The sequence below is a fragment of the Apostichopus japonicus genome, chromosome 12 (assembly GCF_037975245.1).
Source record: "Apostichopus japonicus isolate 1M-3 chromosome 12, ASM3797524v1, whole genome shotgun sequence".
NCBI lineage: Eukaryota > Metazoa > Echinodermata > Holothuroidea > Aspidochirotida > Stichopodidae > Apostichopus > Apostichopus japonicus.
The window spans coordinates 10,192,969-10,217,012 of record NC_092572.1 but is presented as its reverse complement, the minus strand read 5'-3'; the positions used below and the strand labels follow the sequence as shown (position 1 = coordinate 10,217,012).

Below are 24,044 nucleotides of genomic sequence, written 5' to 3'. Positions count from 1 at the left end.
ACAAATTCATGTAATGCGTAAACCAAGCTGAGCAAACTCCACCCATGGAAGCAGCTCGTTATACTCGAGCCGTTTCTATTACATCGCGTCACCCAAACGTTTATATAGGTTTCACATTTTCTATGTTGTAATCTATTCGATGTTAGTAATTTGCTATGCTAAGAAATCTATACGTTGCTAATTTGTATCGTGTTTAGAAGATACTAGCACTCATTTGTCTTACTAAGATCCTAGATAAAGTCAGAGTATTATAATTAGGCATCTTGCCTTTAGCTTCCAATATAACCTTTTGATTATATTACTGTCCTCTGGATCAATCCACACCATGGTTATAAACGATATTTTTTCATGATAACAAACATGCAATAGGATTGATCGCTTTGTACATTGACTATCAATATAGGTTAACGTCTGTGTTGTCATTATAGACGTAGTAGTGTACACACATATGTTCAACGTTCATAACCCTGTGCATGTACCAATGCCATGTAATAGTAGCTTATATCCAATATTGCTCGTAATATCATTCGTAATAACCAGTGGCTACAAATAAAGATATTCCCAAAATACCATCTCAAAGACTAGTTATAATTTTCATCTCGTCTACATTTGGTGGTGTTTGTCTGATACACTGATACAGCTGTAACATTGGTTTGCTTTGCTCCATTGTCAATAACAATAATAATATTTTAATACCTAATGAAACATCATATAATAAGTTGACCTATAGACTTTGCACAGTTGTTACAACAATATACTACATGTGAACCGGTACTGTCTCCGATTTTTCTTTATAACATTTTCAATCGAATAGATTTATGCCATGCAGCCATGAAATGTTGATATATACGGTCACTCATTCACTTGAGGTCTCCAATCCTTGTTGTCTTTGAACGATTTTATCATCGTGCGTAATTGTTGCATACACAGTCTTATCATCTTGCTTATGAATGCCCTGAAACTTATTGTGATTATCACCGTGATCTAGCGTTATGTAGTTGACTTTGTAGTCTGGCATCTGTAAAGTTTGTTTTAAGAAAAGATACATGTTGATAACTATATATGCTTACTGTTTGATATGACATATGCAAATTGGATCATTGGGTGAAATAAGGGTCACATAGTGAGAAACTATTATATACGTTCCATGCATCTTCATGGAGCATAAGGCTGTTGACTGTAAAGTTAATTACTACCGTTATGACTCTGTTGACGTTTCAGATCGATGTAGTTATTGTGACGAACTACACTGTCTCCAAAACCCAACAACAGGGTAGCTCATTCGATAAGGATACACTGTTATTTCAATTGTTTTACAAATCTGGTATCGGTCAGGATAAATTGGTTCAACAGGTATGCTTTTGTAAATAAAGCTTGTGTTTCACATTGCAATATTTGTTACCTTTCACTTCTGTTTTACGAATACATGCCATAAAATGGAAGCCGATATTAATATTTTAAATAACTCGGCTGGCTTGAACTCCGCATAAGTATAAGGAATAAAATATGGCAATAAAGAATATTTATTTTCCAATGAACTTGGTCACAAGATATGCATAACTCAATAAACAAGCGTGTGATGGCAGGAAACTATGGTTCAGAGTATTGAAAATTATAAATTATTCATTTTTTCGTTATCATAAATAAAAGTAGAACCTCGTGAATGGCTAAAGTCATACATAACTATGTGCATGCAACATAAATACTTGGCGTGCTATTTTTGAGTAATTAGGGATATAAATACGCTGCTAGACGTTACGAATTGTAACTAATAATACCACATAATTGTTTTGTAAGAAGTGCATAACCATTAACTCTTCTCTATTGTTAGTACTTTGTAAATACCTCTTTAACTGACATGCAAAACCTGCATTCTGCTAAACCACCAAAGCGTGTGATGGGTAACCTATAAAATATGTAATTCACACATATTTACTCATCTAGTACAAAGGGAATAGATCATGATAAAAGTGACTTTAGTTTCGTGTTATTCCGCATCAGGGTACTAAGTTTGCTAAGACAAAACACATAGCAGACTGATATGATCAGGTCACTCCGTGTTTGATTATATTACCTTGAAAACAATCGCGTAATCTTTCCTAATTTGGGAATCATGTGCGCATTGGTAGGAGTTTTGGTCTTGCAGACAAGAACAAGGAAAATGAACAATGGTTTCCCATTTGAAAATATGTGTTTTAACAATAATAGAAAAGGCGTGTGTATTAACTTACTAACAAACAAAGCACAAATGTGCGATGCTCTTTGCTATGTTTCTAACGTAAACACATCGTACCATCGTGACAACCGTGACTATTAAGACACATACACATTGACGCCGAGTCATTTATTCTATAAATGTGCATTTTGTATATTCATCTCTATATTTTAGAACAAAATGAGCGAAGTGTGTTAATTGTAATTTCCTTTACGCTGTTAACTTTCATTGTAAAATATAATGGTTAAAAAATTGTACGTGCTTTTTCATCATTCGGTGCAAAAAAAAAAAAAAATGTGAGACGTGGAAAGTGGAATGTATGGTGCTATGCTGCGTTAAAAAAAATATGTGTTTGAATCTTGTAAAATGGATTATTTACCGACGTAGCTAAGCGAGATCCATGCGGTTCATTTGAAATTCCGCGGTTCAAAGGCAGGCCTCTTGCGCTGTGTAAGGTTTAAAAAAAAACATTTGTAAACTACTTTCAAAAAAAAATAATCAATTGTAACAATATTGTACATCGCAACTGCCACAGTGTAAGAACTGATCAGTTCAGTGCCGTTCCAACTTGTAAGCTCCTGACCAGCGAGATCTTGTTGTCATTTATTTATTTATTATATTATATTCGTATTTGCATTGTTCCAAAATCAAGTGTTATGTTAGAGCAGTATCTCCAGTTACTACTTAGGTCGATATTCAGCATGTAGCTAAGGTTGTACCACATATCCTCAACATTAATGTAATATACTTTAAGCTAATGTACTTTCACGATGAACATTTAATAGACAGCTTGATCTCACAATTTCCGTTGCTTTTCGTTAAAAAATGTCACTAATGAAAGAAACAAATGTTCAAAATAGGTAAAACTCTCTAATTGCTATCTCAAATGTATAGGCATTTAACATTTTATTTGTTTACATGTTACATACACGTGGTCTTCTTGTGTTATGCGATAGGTTTCTAGCATTAATTAGTTTCTCATCCGAACGTAAAATGTCACTAAAAGCTTACGATGCATTAATTTGGTCTGCTAGACTTTTTGGTTTGAACTCATCAGTTTCCAAAAATTCTTCATGTTTCACATCCTTTGTCAAACTATTAGCACAAGAAAATCCTGGTCCGAAAATTATTTTATCTTCGCTCGATTTTATTCTGCAACAAGTAGAGGTAGTCATCAGGTCAACCGGACAACTAGATCTGACATCTTCCTGCTCCATATGTTGTCGCTCATGTGAATAGTTTGTTATAGTTGCGTTCATGTGTACTCCAGTGCAATGGTTCATTGGATTTTCAATAGAAACTTTGTGATGAAAGAAAATACAATTAAGAATTAAAAATATATGGTTACACTTTTATCATAAAGAGCATTACGATAGTTTTTTCCAGCAACACCAATTCATGGTAGTCAATTATAGGCTGTTACCATTTTTTGTCATGTGCCTTTAGCTAGTTTTAAATAAAATTTGACCTTTTTAACTCATTAATAGCTTTGCCTGAGTAATGTAGCACATTGCATTTTCGACACGTTCCAGAGTCTTTGTTTATAACATGTTATTAGTATTAACATGACAACACCACCAAGGTGAAACGAAATATAACGAAAAGCCGTTTGATCATTGTAGTGAATTTCCACATTTCCTTGGCAAACAATACATCAACAGTGGTAAATGTACGATAATGTATTGCAACACATTTCATCAGTATAACACGATTATAATGACAAAAGTAATACAAAAGGAAATGGAAAGTTGGAACTAGCAACGGATTTCAAGAAGCAACATGTGATCACATCAACTTATAATAAGACAAGGGGTAGGCAGCTTAAACAAAATGTGTAACTACTGACTGCTTTGCGTTCCTTTTAGCCATAACAATATATTATGTATTAACAATAGTTCAAACAGTGTGACTGCTATGGTGCAGCTGTTATACCTGGTTTATAATGTTAGCAATTTTAATAAAAGACTGATCAGCGTAAATACGACTGTGGGTTTGTATTTTAGTTCCGAGATTAAACAAGACTGTTTTTTCTTTTCATCTGGCAAGGGTGATGTGCATTCACCATTGGAAACCGGTACATAAAGAAATAAAAACTAACTTAAATTTGTAATGGAATTGTCAAGTAATGTGATATCGGTTAATATTGGAATTCATTTTGATACTGTGAGACTTAAAAAAAGCTTTAGAAGGAAAGCAGTTTGAAGTAACTTTTATTGAATCTATTTGTAACCACACTCTAAACTGAGAACACTCAGTTGCTTCCCTGATTCGAGGCTAATGTAAACAAAATGAGAGGTAGATAACACGATATATTCCACGGATAGTAGAACTCATGCACAAACGATTTCGTATTAAGCACAATAACAGCAATTTTGGTTAAATTAAAGCTAGAAAAAAGTGTATATTACACATTATTGACAGTTCTTAAAATAGAAAAACGTAAGTAGCAACCAGGAGAGCATAAAAGAGAACACGAGGCATTTATTATCGATGAAACAAAGTAAAGCAATAAATCAATGTACAAGCGGCAGATCAAACAAAATTAAATGCATGGCTTCTTATACATGATCCTCCTTTAAAAAGAATATTTTTACCAATCTTTGAATTTAGGTTAACAAAGTAAAGAAATAAGTTCAAGTTAGAAATTAAAAAATCCGATTGAAAGCGCGTTTATTTTCAATCCAACTGTTTTCACCCTGACATGGGACTTCGATAATCGTCCAACTATTACACTTGGGTAACTTGATCTTTATTGTCCACGTTGAAGGTGGAAGGCCTTTGCTGAAAAGATATTTAAATATAAACGACTAATTCTTTGTCATGTGCTTGTAACAATATTAGAAGAGCATGTCATAAAACAATTAAACAAAAAATGATTAAAAATTGCTAGACAAGAATAAAGTAACGTTTTAGTCAAATCATTATAGGGCCTACAGCTCACTACGGTTTATAACGAGAGAGACGATGTCTTGTTTAGTCAGCGAATCCATGTACACATTATAATCGCAACATTTTCCAACCCTGGCAACCGTTAGCACAGATTGGTAAGACGTGTTGGCGACCATATAATTCCCCAACATTGCGCCAGCTGTATATAGCTAATTGTCGAGCATCACACGTTAATCCTGTACAGTAAATCAACTTGATGTAAACATCTGTTCGGGTATTATTCGTTGACCCAACATTGAGCCAGGGTTTACAAACCAATTTTCGGACAAGATATATTTCCCCAACAATGAGCCTAGTTCTACTCAAAACCTTCGGCATGTTACATGAAACATTATTAAATATTTCCTTGTAAGGACAGACAAAACAAATCGTTATCCGGCGACGGTCAGAAGTGCAGATGAACTGACAGCATTTGAAACAGTTTGCCGATTTCCTCGTACATTGGAATATTATTTCAATAGACGGAAGCTCAAATTCGCTGATTATTTTTACTCAGACCTAGTCATTTAAACACTATCCCGAAAGCAATTGTTCTGACACTGAGTCCCAAAACTTTTCGTTACAAGACTTTCCTATGCAACAACAGGCTAAATACGTGTGATAAATTATAAATAATATATCTCAGCTTTTGGCAAGACCTGTTACTTTTCTCGACCTAACTGGTATCATGCTCAGAACAACAATTTGAGGACTTTTGCAACTTTCAAAAGAATTTCAAGTGTTTAAAAGAATACATCGCTAAACTTAAGTTCCCGATGGCGCTTTACTAAGTTACAGCACACATTTATTAATTTACTTGAATAAGTAACTATACTAAGTACAGGACATAAGTTGTAATTACTATTGTAGTTGAATTACGGCTGAGGCCGGCACCAGAGCCAACACTACAGCCGACACATGAATCGAAAGCTTCGCTGAGCAAACATAGCAGCCTGTACTATAGCCGACGTTGGTGCTGGTACGCTGGAACCCACAATTGCGCTTGAAGGAGCCGAAACTGATGCCCAACTAGAGGCCAAGACTGTGCTTGACGGAGCCACAATGGAATCACTATATAGCCAACACTGGAGCCTATAAATGCGCCGAGAGCGTTTTGGGCAGACATAGAAGCCTGTACCAGAGCCGACATTGGGGCTGGTACCTGAAAGACAATGGAGTCATTGTGACTGACATTAAATCCTTTACCGGAGCCCACATTCGCGAGGTACCGGTGCATCCTGTACCAGAGCCAACATTGAAACCCAAGACTGCGACTGCCGATACTCGAGAACAAGACTGAACATGAAGATGCCGACACCGGAACCTCTATCGGAGCCCACAATGCAGTACCAATCCAAAACTGCCTTTTGCCATGTCGCACAGACCACGTACCAAATTCAGCGGTGGACCGCAGTAACATTCGCTCGCACAGTAAGACAGCATTCATCCACTTACTGGAGACGTACAGACAACCAAGAGAAAACATTGTCCCTATTCTAACAAGCACCTGGCCTACATCGAAACTTTGGACCAATGTTTCATCAATCCAAATTTGCCAAAGTTTGTCTTATGTCAATATATGGACGGCCAACTGTTTCTCCAACAACAGATTTTTAGTCAATATTGGCCCAACTTTTTACCCAATTAACAGGCAACGTTAGCCCAAGATTAACAATATATAATGTCCCAGCTTTAAACTGGTTTGTAGACCTTTCCTTTTGCCGAAAACCGTTCTACTGCAATTATTTGCCAAATATTTCGCCAATCAAACTTGACAATGTTGGCCCAAAGTGTTTTTTGTTATCTAGGAATATTCCGTTTTGGTATCCGAAGGCCTTTTCCACTCATACGATTTACAAATAGTATAATTCTATGGTAAGACGATATAAGTTAAGTCTCTCACCTTTCGCATAAAATCTCTTATAATATAAGAGGCACGAAAGAGCCCGGTTTGCTGTAGGTAGAACTCTAGATTCTGCAAGGACTCTTTACTTTGAATCTCGTGTCCTGTACGTATTAACTCCGGTACTAGTAAGTGACCAGGATGACCTAATGTGTTTATCATTTCGATCATGCTTTCCGAAAGGTTATACGCCTTCGCAATCCTTTCAGATCCAACTGTCCCCAAAATATCTCCCAACTGGTCTAACATCAACTGATATAGCGAAACCCTGAAATATTATGAACAGAAAAATTGTGATTAATAAAGGAAAATCCACATTTTAGCGTGGATGTATAATCAATAAAGCAATTAATCAGTTTTATATATATATATATATATATATATATATATATATATATATATATATATATATATATATATATACGCACACACACATATATTTATATATATGACGAAACGAATAAACTTACCCGCAATCCGGACATCGAATCTCCGTTTGATGCAAGTTCTCTTTCACCCTTGGCTTAGAACCTTTATATATAATATCAACAAACACAAGAGAAAGGCGATAAAATAATTATAATCCACACATGAGTACATGGGGCTTCAATAATAAGATGTAAGGCATTGGTTATTAAACTAGCAATTCATCAAAAAGATTCAAATGCCTGGTGTTAAGGCTGAACTTGCCTTGCGATACATGTGGCTTCTCTTAATCTTGAGCCGACATTAACGAGGCTAATTGAAATAAGGCAATAGTAAGGTAAATGAAAACCAATTGCTTCCTCAGAAAAACAAGGAAAAGCATACGTTTGCTTAATATGAACGTGAAAATGCACAGTCTGTAATGGAAATGGTCTCATAGCAATATGTCCAAGTATATTAAGATACAGTCACATTTACAGTAGATATATCCAATAAAATATACCACGTTCATCACCCATGTAAGTTTAAGTTGTGAAGAGTTTCAGTTAAAAAAATCTTCATTGTTTTGTCCTATATGCATTAGAGAAAAAAGGAAACTATATGGTTCTATAACATTGTAGTCGTGGTATTAAAACATTTAAATAAAACCTACCAGTAATATGTCCAACGTTTTCATTTAATCTGAGTAGAAATTCCAGTTTTTCGTCAATAAGCAATCCAAAATGTTGAAATATTTTTCGGCTATTTGGTAATGAGATGGCGACTTTCAAAACATCCCCTCCAGGATTTTTACTTTTGGCCACATCCATGGAATTTTCCAAAATGGACAGCAAGCGCACGCAGCATAATAATGTCATATGTTTCCCACATTCCTCTGCAAGCCAGTCTATTGCATAAAGATAATATATTTATATTTAAGTATACATAAACAAATATATATATATATATATCTATATCTATCTATATGTATATGTATATATATATACATATATATATATATATATGTGTATATATATATATATATATATATATGTATATATATATATATATATGTATATATATATATATGTATATATATATATATATGTATATATATATATATATATATATATATAGAATTGAAATCGTAGTGAGTTGGAAAATCAAGAACAGTGAAAAAACTTCCAGCCTCCACCGGGATTCGAACCTAACCACTAACCCTAACCCTAATCCTAACCACTAAGCTATGGACGCTGATTGTATGTCCATAGGTTCGAAACTGGTAATGAAGGTCTTTATTCCACTGTAGGTGTTTGTCACCTGTATCGAACAATACTAGCTCTGTGTTGGTGACGTATTTTGCTTTACTCTAGAGATCAAACATGATGCTAACTCGAAGTCATTTTTTATTCCTAAAGCCGGATCTCGATATCCGGCTTTATTCATGAGATATTTAATATGCTAAGAAATTAAAAGGATACAAATTTTGTTGAGGTGTTTTCCAATGTTTTTAACATTTATTCTGCCCATGAAAGTATTCTTCCTTTTACACATTAATCAAACCAATAATAGAAAGCAGTAATTTGATGAAGATATAAATGAGCAACGACTTCGAATCATTTCTCGCAGTACAGGTAGCTGTCGAAGTGTGTAGCGCCTTCTCTATACAAACTGTATCCACCAATCTATGGATAGATAATGTGGAGGGGGGGGGGGGCAGGACTGAAAACGATGATCCTCTTTGCAGGACTTGTTGCCATCTTTATGTCATTAAATACAAGAACAAGTGGAAACCACAAATGAAAACACAATCTAATACGCTGATATACAGTACTGTCATTGTTTTTTAATCTGTTAATGTCATTACAAGTAGTAAATAACATATATATCTCTCTAAACTCAAAGCTTTCTTTAAGGGAAATATATGAAAAAAACATCTTCAAGTTTGTGAATACTGATGTATATAACTACTTAGTAACTGAGTGTACTGCTTAAGTAAAATCCATTTGAATATAAAGATATAGTCGCCAGCCTCCCTCCCTCTCACTATATCATTTAAAGAGGAAGAAAGTGAAATATATCTAATGACAATGACTGTTGGGATATAAAAATTGCTTCAGTCAACATAATCAATTTCAGATATAAGAAAAATAATATATAAATACGATAAAATATTGAAGAAAAATTCATTTAAAGAAGCAGAATCTAGTAGGTGAGCATGCAATAGTAACATTGCTTTCACCCTTTTCAGGTCATTACAGGAGATAATATATCATATCTCCCTAAACTCCCTTAAATCAAACCTATACATGCGTGAAGAAACAGTATGTTATCCTTCATCATTCTTCAACTGGTTTGATATTCATATTGACTTGAGAAGTGTCCGAGTATATTGATTACATATAAACCATGCTGATTATAAGGATAGAATTGTCCTCCCTTCATCCCTTCTCATCCCCCTATATCCTCTTAAGATCAACATACTGAAATGTCTCTGCTGGCAGGAATGAACATTTTTTCGATTTAAATTTTCCTAAAAAAACAACATAAGTTGAATATAAAAAAGAAGATATACAAATATATAAATACATTGACAAATTATATATCACTAATGCAAGCACAATCTAGTATGCCTGCATACAATAGTGCGATTGCTTTTAAGCTTTTCATGTCATTACAGGAAGTAAATGACATATTTCTCACTTAATTCAAAACTTTTTTTAAGGGAAAATATATGAAGAAACATTTTGATAGATCCTTCATCATTCTTTGATCGATTTGATGTAGATATCTTCTTAGTAACTGAGTGTATTGTTAAGTGTAATTGGCCTGATTAATATAATAGAATTGCCGACCTCACCCTCTTTCCATATATTCTCTTTAAGAGGTATATACCAAAATCTCTGATTGCGAGAATGAGGACATTTTACACATTCACATTGTCCCCAGCCACAAAATAGGTTTAACAATGTATGAATGTAGGCAAAAGATAGAAAACAAAAATAATTATATTAATCTTAAATTAGAAGAATCCGAAATGAGTACAGTCTATTAACACAGCATACAGCAGTATCATTGCTCTCACCCTTTTCCCACCATAACTGGACGTAAATGGCATATCCTAAGTTTAAATCTTTCTTTAGGGTGAAATAAGAAGAATCGTTTTGGTAAACCCCGTTATCCCGTGACCAATTTAAAATATATACTTACCTGATACCAGAGTGAATTGCTTAGCTTAACCCACCTGATCAATAGGATAGGATTTGCCCTCAATCTGCCTCCACGTACAATTTCTAAAGCGGTACACACTGACTTGTCTCATGAATGACCTGTACGACTTTTATCATCTTAATAACGCCTCCAGAAACAACAAAGTTAAACTATAAAGGAAATTATATATACAAATAAGGGCCCTTTCAATGCAATACTGAAGTTGAGTTAACACAAAGCCTACGCCAACCACCACCCCCCCCCCCTTCTCAAAGTAAAAGAAAAAGCAATAGTACTCTTAAACTGATGACACAATAATGCTTAGCTTCAGTAGCACCTACATATAAGTAAGCATGATACAGTCATATATAATTTTAATAATAATCAATCAGTATTTATAAAGGGCTTTCAACGTGGAACACTACAAAAGCGTCTTGAAAGAGAAAGATTTTAAGCTGTTTCTTGAAACTGTTCGTTGAGTGGCACAAGTGATGGTATGCTGCCTAACAGGTTAAAGACACGTTGAGGGGAGGGCTGAGCAGCTGTAGCAGCAACAAACTTCATACTTTATAATTGCTCCCAATTACTTTCTCTTTTTGTGTGAACTTGTGGGTGTCTCTTTTTTGTGTGTCTTCCAATCTTTCTTCATTTTAATTTTCTCCAAGTAAGCAAGTATACTTCTTTACGACCTGCATGAATCAGACAATGGAAACGTGAAATTATTAAAACAAACATGTTACTTTGGATTGAAAGAAATCATTCATGGAATTTCACAGAACTGGAATTTATTGAGTACTACTATAAGTGGTGAAAAATACAAAAGTGGTCCCTTTCAGCATCATTAGATCTCAATAGCAAGCTAAAACATACACATTGTTTCTTGGAACTATATACCGCATGCTCACTTAGTAAAAGAGCAATGTAGTTCATACCAACCTTGAAGACAATCTTCAGTATATTCACAATTAACTTGTTTTTTCCCCATATCTTATGATAATAATATATATATTGTTGCACAAGAGCATTTATTGTAAAGTACAGTATATCCCAGACCAGCACATTTATTAAATCATGTAATCAGTATGTTGTGATGGTTTTTCTGCACATTTTTACATGTGTAGAGATTGCTACTGCTATATATTTATACTGCTATATATTTAGTATACAAAGTACTCTGTCTGCTGCTAAATTGTAGTTATTTTTAGGGTTGATCAACTAAAATACACACACTAGCTGCTAACTTTTCGATGGAAAAGTTGGACACAAAATCTTTTCTGATCACATCTCTGAGAGATCCCATTTCTGAAAGTTAAATGATTGAGCAACACTTTTAGGAATCTCTTTTCGCCTTCTTGACCGAGTTGCTGCAATATAAAGTAAGAGATTGGTTTGACATATTTAAAAATTATCAAGCTGTTCATGTGTATCAGTACACAAGAGGCATAACACCAATTGTACATTCATAACAAAGCAGCGTACTTTCAATAATTTACTTTTATTTGCAAATTGGGTGGATGCACCAACGAGTTTAGTACATACTTTGAAAACTTAATTACTAAGTAAATACCTGTGTGTGCACTACATTTGGGACTAAACTGTTTTTGTTAATTACCCGCAACAGTTATATTGCATTCAGTAATGCGTAAATCATTCATTCTATGCAGCCAGGTGTTGCAGCAATAATTCACATTTAATTAATATTTCAGTAGCTTGCCCTATATTCTAACAAATATCCAGGCATAGTGTGATAGTTCAATGGGCTCTTAATTCTTTGATATATTAGTTACTTTCCGGCTAGAATATGTACAGCCACTAAAGAAAATATTAGAATTGATGTAAAGCATCCCAAGTTCAATTTACGTATGAAATTCAACTCAATTGTGTGATTGCATAAATGAATGTGAACCTGCTAAACAAAGTGTATAAAATAAATATTAATTTCATTTATGAACACCACTTTACCTGATGAGATAGAAGAAGGAAATATAAGCCTAATACATCATCCATACTGTATGAAAATAAATTAATCCATACGTTACATACATTCTAAACAGTAGTACAAGGAATAGGTTTGCCTACACATCTGGTACATTATTGCGTGGCTTAACGTACCCCTCCCTATATACACTGTCGCACTAGTTGCCTTACTTTATGTGAATATGAAAATGTCTTGTACTTAAAGTTTAGCCTGTGTATGTAGGACTAGGTGCAGACAAGCATTCACTCTCACCTTGACACAGATATCTTGTCTATTTAAGGCAAAAACACCAACTTTTACACAGCAAGGAAATATCACTAAATATGCCTAGCCTCGGGCATCAACATATGTAAAGAGTTGAATAAGAAAAGCTATAGGTCTAAGTTAGGGATGGGAGTTGGGACAGGGATAAGGATAGAATAGGTATACGGATAGCATAGGGATACAGATAGGGAGCTAGAAATAATGATATGTATATAGGGATCGTCTTTGGTGCATATTCTACATTAGAAACCAAATCTAGTAATTGGTAGCCTACGGCGAGAAGCTAGCTAAAGCCTAGCCTAAGTCCACATAATTTGATGCATCATATTCTGTGTACCATTCAATCATAGTAGCCAAGTGGTAGATGTAGCCTACTATAACTGGCTATGCAGTAGCGTAGGCTACTACTAGTAGGCACGCTCATATACAAGGCTAGACCTACTAGTGGTAGGCATAGATCCAATTAAATGGAGTGCATGTAAATCGGCCATCTATGGCTAGGAACCTAATCTCTAGGCTACTCAACACTACGTCAGTACCCGCTACTTGGGTAACATTTAAAAATTCATCTAAAAAACACAAACAATCTCACATAGGAACTTCATAAAACAACCTGAATCAGATTAATTTCACATTTAGCAAATAATTAATGTACCACTAATTAGTAGAAATATATGTAATCATATGAACTAAGGCCGTTTGTCTCAACTTATTCGGTTTTAATTCGATGTAACAGTTGTTTCTCTTCTTAAGAATTAGCAAATCAATGTAATGGTATTTAGGCATAGCCTAAATATCAACAGAGCATCGTCAGTCATCTTCACTACGCAGCTTAGGCCTACGTATAATGTTCTGAGTCTGAAGAGCCTTCCCTGTTTGTGATTTGATTCTCAAACTACATTTTCCTGTACTGTTCACCAAAGTTGAATTCCCCTTGAAAAGTTATCTTTCCACCATAGCCAAGGCCTGTATAGGTTTTATTCATTTCCGCCATAGTTGCCTGGCAATAGCCTAGTGCCAGAGCAGGACCGTAATTCCATGCATACTGTAGGTTAGAGGTCCTAAAGCCTAGGCTGGCCAGCTTAGGAATAAGACCCTTGTCTCTTAATAATAATAATGTATTTTGGCCATGTCCGGTCTCATTTGGGGCTAGGACTAGGTGCCGGTCCTCTCAGACCCAATTGCAATGCTTTGGTAAATGTTGGCATTGATTAGTCTATGGCTTGACTCTACCCTAGTTGGATCTTGATCGTGCGACTGTGTTTCCCTAGTAGTCTAAGCCTACTTTTATAAATAGTATAGCCAAGGCTTAGGTCACTACGTATGGCCTGGGCTGTTTGATCTATTATTGGCCTATGTTAGGGCTTAAGTGGCCTAAGCTTACATTATACCTTACCTAGGCTAGGCAAACTGTCTGATCGTTTTAAATATATGTCGTGATGCTTTATTATCCTCGCCGTGTTACTTACCCGCCGTTTAAAAGGATAGGAACATTCCGTTTTACTGGTGTTACTGTTAGTTATAGGTTACACCGGCCGAATTATATTCCCAATGGTCACATGAACATAGTACAATATGTATATGTAGGAATAATTTGTTCATTTTGTTGTATATCGTAAAATACACGTAAACATTGAATAGTCATGCATGCATAGGCATACTATTACGATATATTTCTTCTTGGCGCTATAAGGCGAAAACCTACATTGCGCATGTTCAATAATTTCAAGTTTCAGTAGAACACATTTCCAGAGAGGTTTGGCAAGTTAACATCTTTCCATGTATCCAAATAGCGGCACCCACGAGTATATCTGTTTGAACCGACTTCTTAAGTTATATATATATATATATATATATATATATACACTCTAAGAAAAAAGGGTTCTAGAGGGGGTTCTCGAAATGAAGAATGGTTCTCGTCAGAACCATGTGCCCTTGAAGAACCCATAAAGGTTCTTGATTCGTTTCTACTTGGTTCCATACCCACACAGAAAAGGTTCTGGGTACAAGATGGTTCCACAAAGAACCCCTAATTGCACGAATAGGGGTTCTAATCGTACTTATCACAAGTGTGTACATGATCTATGAATAAACAAGTTCGGCAATTTTCATCGGGAAATGTAATTGTAAGGGAATAATAAAGTGTATAGAAGTGTTAATAATCTCATTTTCTCACTTTACCATGGAATTTGTTTTGACTTGTGAACAAAATCGTTTATTTGAATACAACGCATTGAGTGGAATTTGCGTAATAATTTTGACCACTTTTCGCGGGCTCCAAAGTTCCGTCTGACCAAACGTACATGTTACATGTAATAGTATAGTGAGTGCACCGAAGTTCGCCGCCTTTACGTACATAATATGCACTGTGTATGTTACCTACGTGCTACCTACGTACATCATTATATGTATATTGCGTGCAGTTCTTGTGTCACGTACCGTCGATCATGTTCGAGTAGAAGTTGAAGCCCCGGTGCGGTGAGTTTTTCAGTTTTAATTTAGAAACATGTAGACCGAAAATTAAATTAAATTCCAGCGCAGACCTGCTAATAAGTTATCGGGTCGACCCTTGGTGAATAGACGTGAATACCAAACGATTACTTCATCGACATTAATGTCCATTGAGCAAATAATATTCGGCTTAGGCTAGCCTAACGTATACTAGGCCTACTTTATAATTGTATGGGCATAGCCTAACGTTAGGCCCATTCTATAGTCAACAGAATTCTGTAGGGCTATAGGCCTAGCCTAGGCCATATTTGTAGGAAGACCGGACATTTAATTAATTAATCACGATAACATTATAATAGTCTCAAAGCACTAGAATCTTACTGTCTCTGCCACAGCTCAACCGGGTTTCAGCCACATACGATGGAGTAGGCCTAGGCTAGCCTATACTATAGCATGGGAATTGGGATGCCTGTATAGTGCGCACCTAGGTCTAGGCCCCCCTAAGCTTTTTCAGCACAAATTTCTTCAAAATCCCTTAAAAAAAATCAGATGATGTCTGTACCGAACCTTTAGCATCTGATACACAAACCCACAATCCTGATATGAATCTTTATGGTCGAAATTGTAAAATATGGAGCTATTAAAAAGACAGTTCTGTCCAACTTCCAAGTTAACGTTTGCTAAAAAGACCCGTTTACTGTTCTTAATGGAACAAGCGGTTGTGAACAGGCACACAGTACCTAGGCTATACCTACACTACAGTATTGATACGGTAATATCCTTTAAAAAAAAATAAGCGTTTTTCCAGAATTTTAGGGTTACGGGGGAGGGGGGCCTAAATAACAAACTTAGCTTACACCTGATTAAGCAGATGCAGTGTACTAGGCAAAAAAGACTAAGAATGAGGCAGAACTTGGAGTAAATTTACAACAATTCCATTCGAAAATTTCTTGGAAATGAAAATTTCGAATTATCATACAAAATCTAGATTTATTTGGTCAAGATGATGAAAAACCAGCCTGTTTTGCATATATGATGGTTGAAAATAAGTAGCTAAGTTGTTATTCGTTCATAGCGCTTTTAGAACACGTTGCTATGGTAATATTGGAACGTATTGTTAGGTCCCCAGTATTCGGGCACCCGCAGTATTCGGATACCTTGTTATATAGTCCTAGCCTAAGCCTTATTCCAGATATAGGCTACTGAGGGTGCTTCAAACACGGGCAAACGTCAGTTTTTAGACAACATTCCAACTTTAGTCAACTTTAAAATATCCATAAAATATGTTTTTGACCAACCAACAGATTGAAACCATAGAATAATAAAAAGAATACATTATGATGAGCTCATGAAGAATGAATGCATCACTAACACGCAGAAAATTGAGGAAAAATTAAATCAAAATGTTTCTGGCCACAATTTGGCATAATTTATACCACAATGCATTGCGATCGCGTCAATATACGTCATCTGGAATAAGGCTTATTGGTGTACGTGACCATGTGTTGACCACCTAGGCTAACAAACAATCAAGCTAAAAAATAAAGGAAGATGTAGGCCTACAGTAGGCTATCCAAAATGGATAAAACATTCCAGGGATCACCACTGATGTGTTATTCTTCTTCCCCAATTTAGCAAGTTTGCTTCGTATTGGAATAGGGTATGTGGGGAGAGCGGCTTTAGTTGGAACATTTTTCACAAAAATCTCTATTTTCAGAAACAACATCAATTCAGCAAACACTGCCCTATCCTGTTAGGATAGGCAGTCCATAAAACTGCTACAATTGTTGATAGTTCAGGAGATAATCCAGTGAGAGGGTGTGTGCCGTGTGTCACAAATGAAGCCCATAAAACCACTACTCTTGTTAATATTTCAGGAGATAATCCAGTGAGGTGTCGGTGATAGGCGTTCCAACTAACCCCACCTATGGGGTTAGTTGGAACGGGTGGTGGGTTAGTTGAAAGATGGATTCTTGCTCAAAAGAAATAAATGAGAACTTATCACAACTATACACATTGATACCTTGGTATATGCCTATTATAATATATCAAATGATATTAAAGCCAGACTCACTATATGGAAGTAAATGTGAATATAACTTTGCTACCAAAATTCTGGGGACATTTTTCATCCCAGCCCATTGAAATTAGGCAACATTGGTGAATCAGAATATTTTAACATCTGCTAACCTTGCAGTCTAAGTTTTATGTGTTTTTGGCATGTTTTTATGATTATAGGCAAATATGACCAAATTTGTGTGCATGTTCCAACTATTCCCGGCAGTAAATGTTACAACTAACCCCTTGGGCTAATCAGACCTTTGTACGCTCATTGCGCAGAACAGAGACCATCGACATAATGTTTTGCCCACCTCATTCTGAAGCTGCTTAATAAAGCTGTAAATAACCCCAACCTAGTATATTTTGGTTATTCCCTCCATGGAAATAAAACAACATTTTTAATTTCATACAAAAATACTCAGAGTGCCGAAAAACAAACATTCCTCACTATTTATTCTACTAATTATTATTATCATTATTTATTATGATTGTTATTAATTATTATTATTCCACCAATTTATTCCACTAATTATTCCACCAATAATGATCGATCAGGTCTGGAAATAACCTGTCCATAATGAGAATTGATAACTGCACAGTAATTGGAAACAAAGACATGAAATAAAGGCTGATTATAGTTTTAATTATACTTACTGTAGGCTATAGTGAATCACATTTCTACCTACATTGATTTGGGGGCGCCCAGGTCAATGGAGCGGTTCGCAATAATGGAATGGTCCTTTACATTTGAACTAGCTTCACGGTATATAAACAAACACACGCTCATAGCATTCTCTCCAACCAGTGCGGTGGGCAAGTCTATTAATGTAAAATTTTGTCACTAAGATATGAACTCCCTAGCATTTGATATAGTTTTAAAATTAGGCTTCATTAGAAGTATTTCAAAGGCGTTTAAGCGTACATTTGCCGGCTATATCACCAGTGCGTTACTGTATTCTGAGCTCAGAATTAGTTTAGCCCCAAGTTTTATCTATTTCTTCGCTAGCCAATTTTATACCACTCACGCGCGTGCCACCATAGACGAGCTTTACCGTGCATGGTATCAGTTTAGCGAATCTTTATCATAGCAGTTAGTATATGCGTACTTCATATACAAATATTATAGTAGGTTTATGATATAGGCGTATTTTGCCTTTGCGTCGCCATTTAAGGAAGTGAAGTATAAATAGGACTTTCACTGTGCATCCCAGCTCTGCAAATGACCTGCTGAGGGAGCTTCAAGTTGGACTTCTGACGCAACCCTGCGACCCCTTAGCAGAGTAGAAAACTGATCTCTAATTAATCAGTCAGGTGGATATTCCTTTTCAGTGTGGATTGGAGGGAGTCCAATGGGCTGCCTTTTCAACAAATCATGTCTAATTTTGGTATATATTTCACTTTTATCTTCATATACAGCTTTGCAATGAGTTGGAAATGCTGACAGGGAGGAACGTTGTTGTTGAAATGAAGACTGCTTTAGAAAAATATGCACCAAAGATAATCCAGAACGGTTCCAAGAAGACCAAAGCAAAAGAGCTGATGCGTGCCTACCGGTAGGAGGAGGAAGTCCTTCTTGAAGAGGACAAGAAGTGTATGTTATCACATAATTTTACCTTACAATTACTAGTAAGTCTATCAGAGTGGAAAATGATGGGCGGGAGTTACAGGAGGGTAAGCGAGAACCCATAAAGATATTTAGGTAGAAACTGATCCAAAAAACCGTACTGCCTGAAAGTAACTAGACAATTGCAATCAAACTCCCATGTACTCTGTTCTATTGTAGACAGAGAGCGGGAAATTAGGTAAACATATGAGCATAAGGTGTGAGCAGAGCAACTTTACTGGGATGTAGGAGCAGCTGAACAATTTTGATCGAAAGGGGAATATTGTTAGGAAATTAGGATTGCAGGGAGAGTGTACTCACAGTGCAATCATTGCCCTCTTTGCATTCAAATTTGTCTAGTTACTTTTTGGCGGTACTTGTGGTCTGTTATTGCATAAGGGATGAAAAGGTGTCTGTACTTGTTGGTTCTGAGACACTGGATATCTGCTATTCAACAAGTAATTAGAAAGAGGCTAAGCTGCAGTCGACCAGCATTTGACACTGACAGTATGCCTACGTATATCATACTGTCGTACTGTACACTGACTGTACAGTACATACTACATAGGCATAGTACTCCATATGTACAGTGTGTGTGTGCAAATCACGAACGACAACCCTGTCGTTGTTGAGGAAAAAGTTAAGAGGAACTGCTGCCTGCTCTCTGTATGTTGAACTGATCGATTTTGCATGCTATGAGTTGACCCCAATTAACCCGTCAATTACAATGTTAATTACAATGTCAATTACAATGTTACTCCAACGTGGGGATATTTGTGCTAACTGCTCATGTAATTCCATAAATCACTGTTCAAAGGCTATTTGTCGGGCCGACAAATAAACTTCCAGTCCGATTTATGATAAATTATCTCAGGCATATGGGACAGAGAGTGGTGATGATTGGGTTGTTTAGAATCCTTGGCTCATGAGGATTCGAAATGGGGTGGGTGAAATTCACATACAAGCAACTTCGTTTTTTGCCGGTCCAGAGCAATGTCAGCAAGGATCTTTAACATGGAAATCCCAGTGACTAGCCAGAAATAAAAAGTGTAGCCGATAAAACCACAAGTATAATGTTGTTTCTCTTCATCGTGGGTTTCACAGTAGTTGGAACTACCGACAACAGAATATGGTTATTGGGGACAGGGTTCATAGAGAATCTTGACTTCATGCCCCCTATCTCATGATTTCAGTGACGAATGATACTGATTCATTTCCCCGTTGGAATAGCACAGGGGGGTATAGATTTGGTGTTCATTTGGTTCATTCGGTGACGTCAAAGCCTCATAATTATGAATATTTGGCTCTATTTTGGGAATGACATCTCTGGGATATTCACAGTTTGAAATCAATTTTCTCAACAACGTTACCTCCCATTTGCTTAAAAATGGTACTGTTGGAAAGGGAAAAAGCTACTCTGTTTGCACACATAATGGAATGGCCATGTTATGCGGTCTTTAACGTTGAGCCTCAGTGGACTCCGACAGTGACGGCAGATGCATCTATGGTTCACGCGGTACATTCTCCTGGGTCAGGTTGCCCTCGTACAGATCCTTTATCAGCCGGATGTACTTCTTTCTCTTTTGGGCATTTCAATACTTCGCTTTGGGGCACTCTCTCCAGATCTGTGAAGATACGCTGCAGCTGTCTTTGGCCTTCTCTGTATTTCTCCATCAGTTACCGCAATGCAAAGACACATGCATTGTACCATGGTGGTAGTAACCTCTCACAACATTGCTCATTGTCTGATTATGACTGCTGCCTTGTAACACTTGAAAATGTAGTGATACAGAACTTTATTTTCCAATCTTAGATTTATTGGCAGACCTGGAGTATTCTGTCGCTCTGATGGCTCTACCGTACATCTTCGACGAGAAGCCTGGGTTCTTGCATGTTTCGGACAAGAAGGTAAGTTCCTCTTGTATATGGTCATTTTCACAGTAAAGGGTGTAAATTGACGCACTCTGACACCAAAGTTTCAACATGATTTGTCATAAACATTTCCACCAGAATCATGTACATAAATATCTTAATTATCGGGGAAAACTACTTATGAAGCTTAAACTACATCATAAAGTATGAAAATAGTTGTGAATGTCCTGACAAGCTATCATGTGGCAAAGTGTCCTTGAATTGTGTCGCTTCATGAGGCCACTACTGACAAAAGGTCTTAAAACGCAAAGTTACACCATTTACTGTGAAAATGACCATTTGTCTAGGAGCAGATGGGTTGTTGCTGCTGTTTAACATTTAAGGTGTGCCTGTATTCAATTGATTATGTCATTTTGGAACTCTCAGTTCTTCAGGAGTGATCAAAGATTGTCTATTGTAAGTATAAGGCTCGTATTTTCAGGATGCCAAGGAGGGCTGCATCTGGCATTGTGAGGCTTGACGCCAGCCAACTAAAGGACCTGACAATGATCAATGATTATACAGTATAGCTTGAGTACCCGCTCTGGGGGCTGGTAGCGAATGTATTCCTGGAACACCCATGGTCAGACTCCTTGTGTTCTAGAGATAGCAGAAGAGTGCAATCACTGAGCACCCAACAGCCCGGCAGTCAGGGAGTATCCTGTGATCGGGTATGAGAAGTGAAACCCCCCCCTCTTCAGAGGTCTGGACCCCGATCTATGGTCTGACTTCTCACACGGAGGCCGCCGTTACTAACAATGTGCTCTACCCTTGTAATACATACAGTGTAGACACTGGAATTTGAACAGAAAAGGGAAAAAACACAGTATATGGGGAAATGTAATCACTACCATTAGAAAATACACATTGACACGGATTGACAGTGTCAATATTCACTTTAACCGTGCAGTTGCGTTCAAAATCCCAAACAGTCCTGCCTTTAGATGTGAATCAGCCGCTTGGTTTTCACTTGTATATTGTTTTTTTTTACTAACTCTGCCGAGTGCCGATACCTGCAAAATGTTCACATATGTTTGGCACAAAATTGCCTGCAGCTATTGAAAAAAAATAGTACCACCATAACTCTGACACATCAGACAGTCCCAGAGTTAACAATGGAATTTTTGTGGTCAACCATATGTCAATGTACTCTAATTGTTATATATCATTTCCGTTTTCAGGAGATTGTGTCACCAACACCAGTTTTAGTGCTACAGTGTAGTACCATCAAACCTGATGCCATCTCTGTATGGGCCGAAGGATGACAAGTCTGTCAAGGGATTTCCAGCATCTGGTATGGAGTGGTACTCTTGATGGCCGTGTACTATGCGCATGGGATCGACTACGCCCCAGAGGCGGCCAACACTCTGGGATTCCTACAACGTTACATGATGAGTATCAAGAAAGAAGATGAGGGGCCAAAAATACCAACTCCAATACTGCGACTGCTTTCTGCATTGATATGAATCAAATTTCCACAGCACAATGCATATGACTGTGACTTTTGCAGGGGTACTCGTCAAAGGCATTTTTTCTCACTGCAGAAGCTTTGTCGACACCTCGAAATAGCTCATGCACATCAACCCAATATCGCAAAATGGGATCTTACAGAAAACATATCAATGCCACAATGCTCGGCATTCACAAGAACCTGAAGCTGAGGAGCATAATGATTGCTTTGTGGTTGAGTTGCTTCATGAAGAAGAAATCCCATTTATTTGTTGAAGTCAAGTATATCTTATATTCTTGTAATATGTGGCTGATTTGCAGCTGCATAATGATGGCAGAAGCATTTGTAGAACATAACATTGCCTATAAAGTCAGAAGAACCACTGAGTGGTTAACCTTTTCACCAGGTGAAGAGAATGATTATTATGCTCTGGATACCATATAGGAGTGCTGGAAATATGTACATTCCATTGAGGTATAAGGTAACTGCTACAAGATAAGCCAGAACAACATACATCAAAGCTTTCAGTGTTGGTTCACAAAAATTGTAGGTGGGATTGTAATATCACACTGAATCGCAGTATACTAGTCGAATTAGCAGGGATGAGTAAATGACCACTACACAGCTTATAGTAAATGTAGGAGAAGTCTTTGAGAACACATTGTTTCATCTGATTAATTTCACTTACATGCACTTGCATGTTTGAATATTTTGTGGTGTGGTGCAGTTGTTATTGAGTTATTCTTTAGTTTGTATTTCATGATTGTGCATGTACAAAGCATACAGCATTTGGCCTAATCCCAACATTGCATTCCTCAGAGAACTGTTAAGTGATTGAATAATTCCACATTGTATATCAGCTCATTCTACAATTTTTGGATGTAAATCACAAAGCTGTTGTGATATGACAAAAGGTAATGTCTTTTTATTGTATTTCAGCATTTTGAATCTAATTGATATTTCATGCAATAGATAATTGACAAGATTTGTTTGTTTCGTGGTTTGCTGAATTTTAAAGTGAATAAAGTTATTTGCAAGTTGACAGAACATCATCAGACTTCTGACATTATTTTTAAGCAAAAATTGTACACATCTCACAATAGCTGCAACTTAATACTATTTTCTGGTCTTCATGGCTTCTGTGAACAGTAAAAAGTAAGAACCTTCCAAAGAACTTTTGAGAACCATTTCAAAGGGGTTCCCCTTGGAACCATATTTGAAAAGGTTCTCGGTAGAACCTTAAGGGTTCTGCACACAGCTACAAATTGAAAGAACCTTTTATGGTTCTGGTGAGAACCATTTCAAAGGGGTTCTCAAAAGAACCTTAGTCATAAAAGTTCTTGATAGAACCTTAGGGGTTCTGCATACGGGACAAAATGAAAGAACCTTTTATGGTTCTTTCGAGAACCAATCAAAGGGGTTCTCAAAAGAACCTTAGTCATAAAAGTTCTTGATAGAACCTTAGGGGTTCTGCATACGGGACAAAATGAAAGAACCTTTTATGGTTCTTTCGAGAACCATTTCGTAGGGTTCTTATTAGAACCATAATGAAAAGGGTTCTCGTTAAGAACCATTGAAGGTTCTGCATACGGGACAAGTCCAAGAACCAGTTTTGGTTCTATGTGGAACCATATTTTCTTAGAGTGTATATATATATATATATAT

At 36.5% G+C, this 24,044-nt stretch overlaps 1 protein-coding gene and 1 long non-coding RNA gene across 12 annotated transcripts in view; one reads left to right on the top strand and one right to left on the bottom strand.

Moving 5' to 3' along the window:
* Nucleotides 1-3,375: 3,375 nt before the first annotated feature.
* Nucleotides 3,376-24,044, bottom strand: part of LOC139977947 (uncharacterized) — a 57,804-nt gene continuing 37,135 nt past the window's right edge. For 8 of the 9 annotated variants that reach the window (XM_071987715.1, XM_071987711.1, XM_071987707.1 and 5 more), the window contains 4 exons: nucleotides 8,125-8,358; nucleotides 7,517-7,577; nucleotides 7,047-7,314; nucleotides 3,377-4,996 (listed from right to left, as the gene is read on the bottom strand). In XM_071987715.1, coding sequence (XP_071843816.1) covers nucleotides 4,943-4,996; nucleotides 7,047-7,314; nucleotides 7,517-7,577; nucleotides 8,125-8,358 — 617 coding nt within the window. In that variant the 3' untranslated portion in view covers nucleotides 3,377-4,942. Of the gene's footprint in view, nucleotides 4,997-7,046; nucleotides 7,315-7,516; nucleotides 7,578-8,124; nucleotides 8,359-24,044 lie in introns of all 9 variants that reach the window. The other variant, XM_071987712.1, reaches the window with a different exon arrangement.
* Nucleotides 14,770-24,015, top strand: LOC139977949 (uncharacterized). 3 transcript variants are annotated; one of them, XR_011796750.1, is made up of 4 exons: nucleotides 14,770-15,381; nucleotides 18,832-19,006; nucleotides 20,832-20,926; nucleotides 22,111-24,015. It is a non-coding gene; the product is annotated as an uncharacterized lncRNA (long non-coding RNA). The 3 variants fall into 3 exon arrangements; XR_011796751.1 differs by having other exon boundaries at nucleotides 18,832-19,041; nucleotides 20,844-20,926; XR_011796749.1 differs by having other exon boundaries at nucleotides 20,844-20,926; nucleotides 22,111-24,014.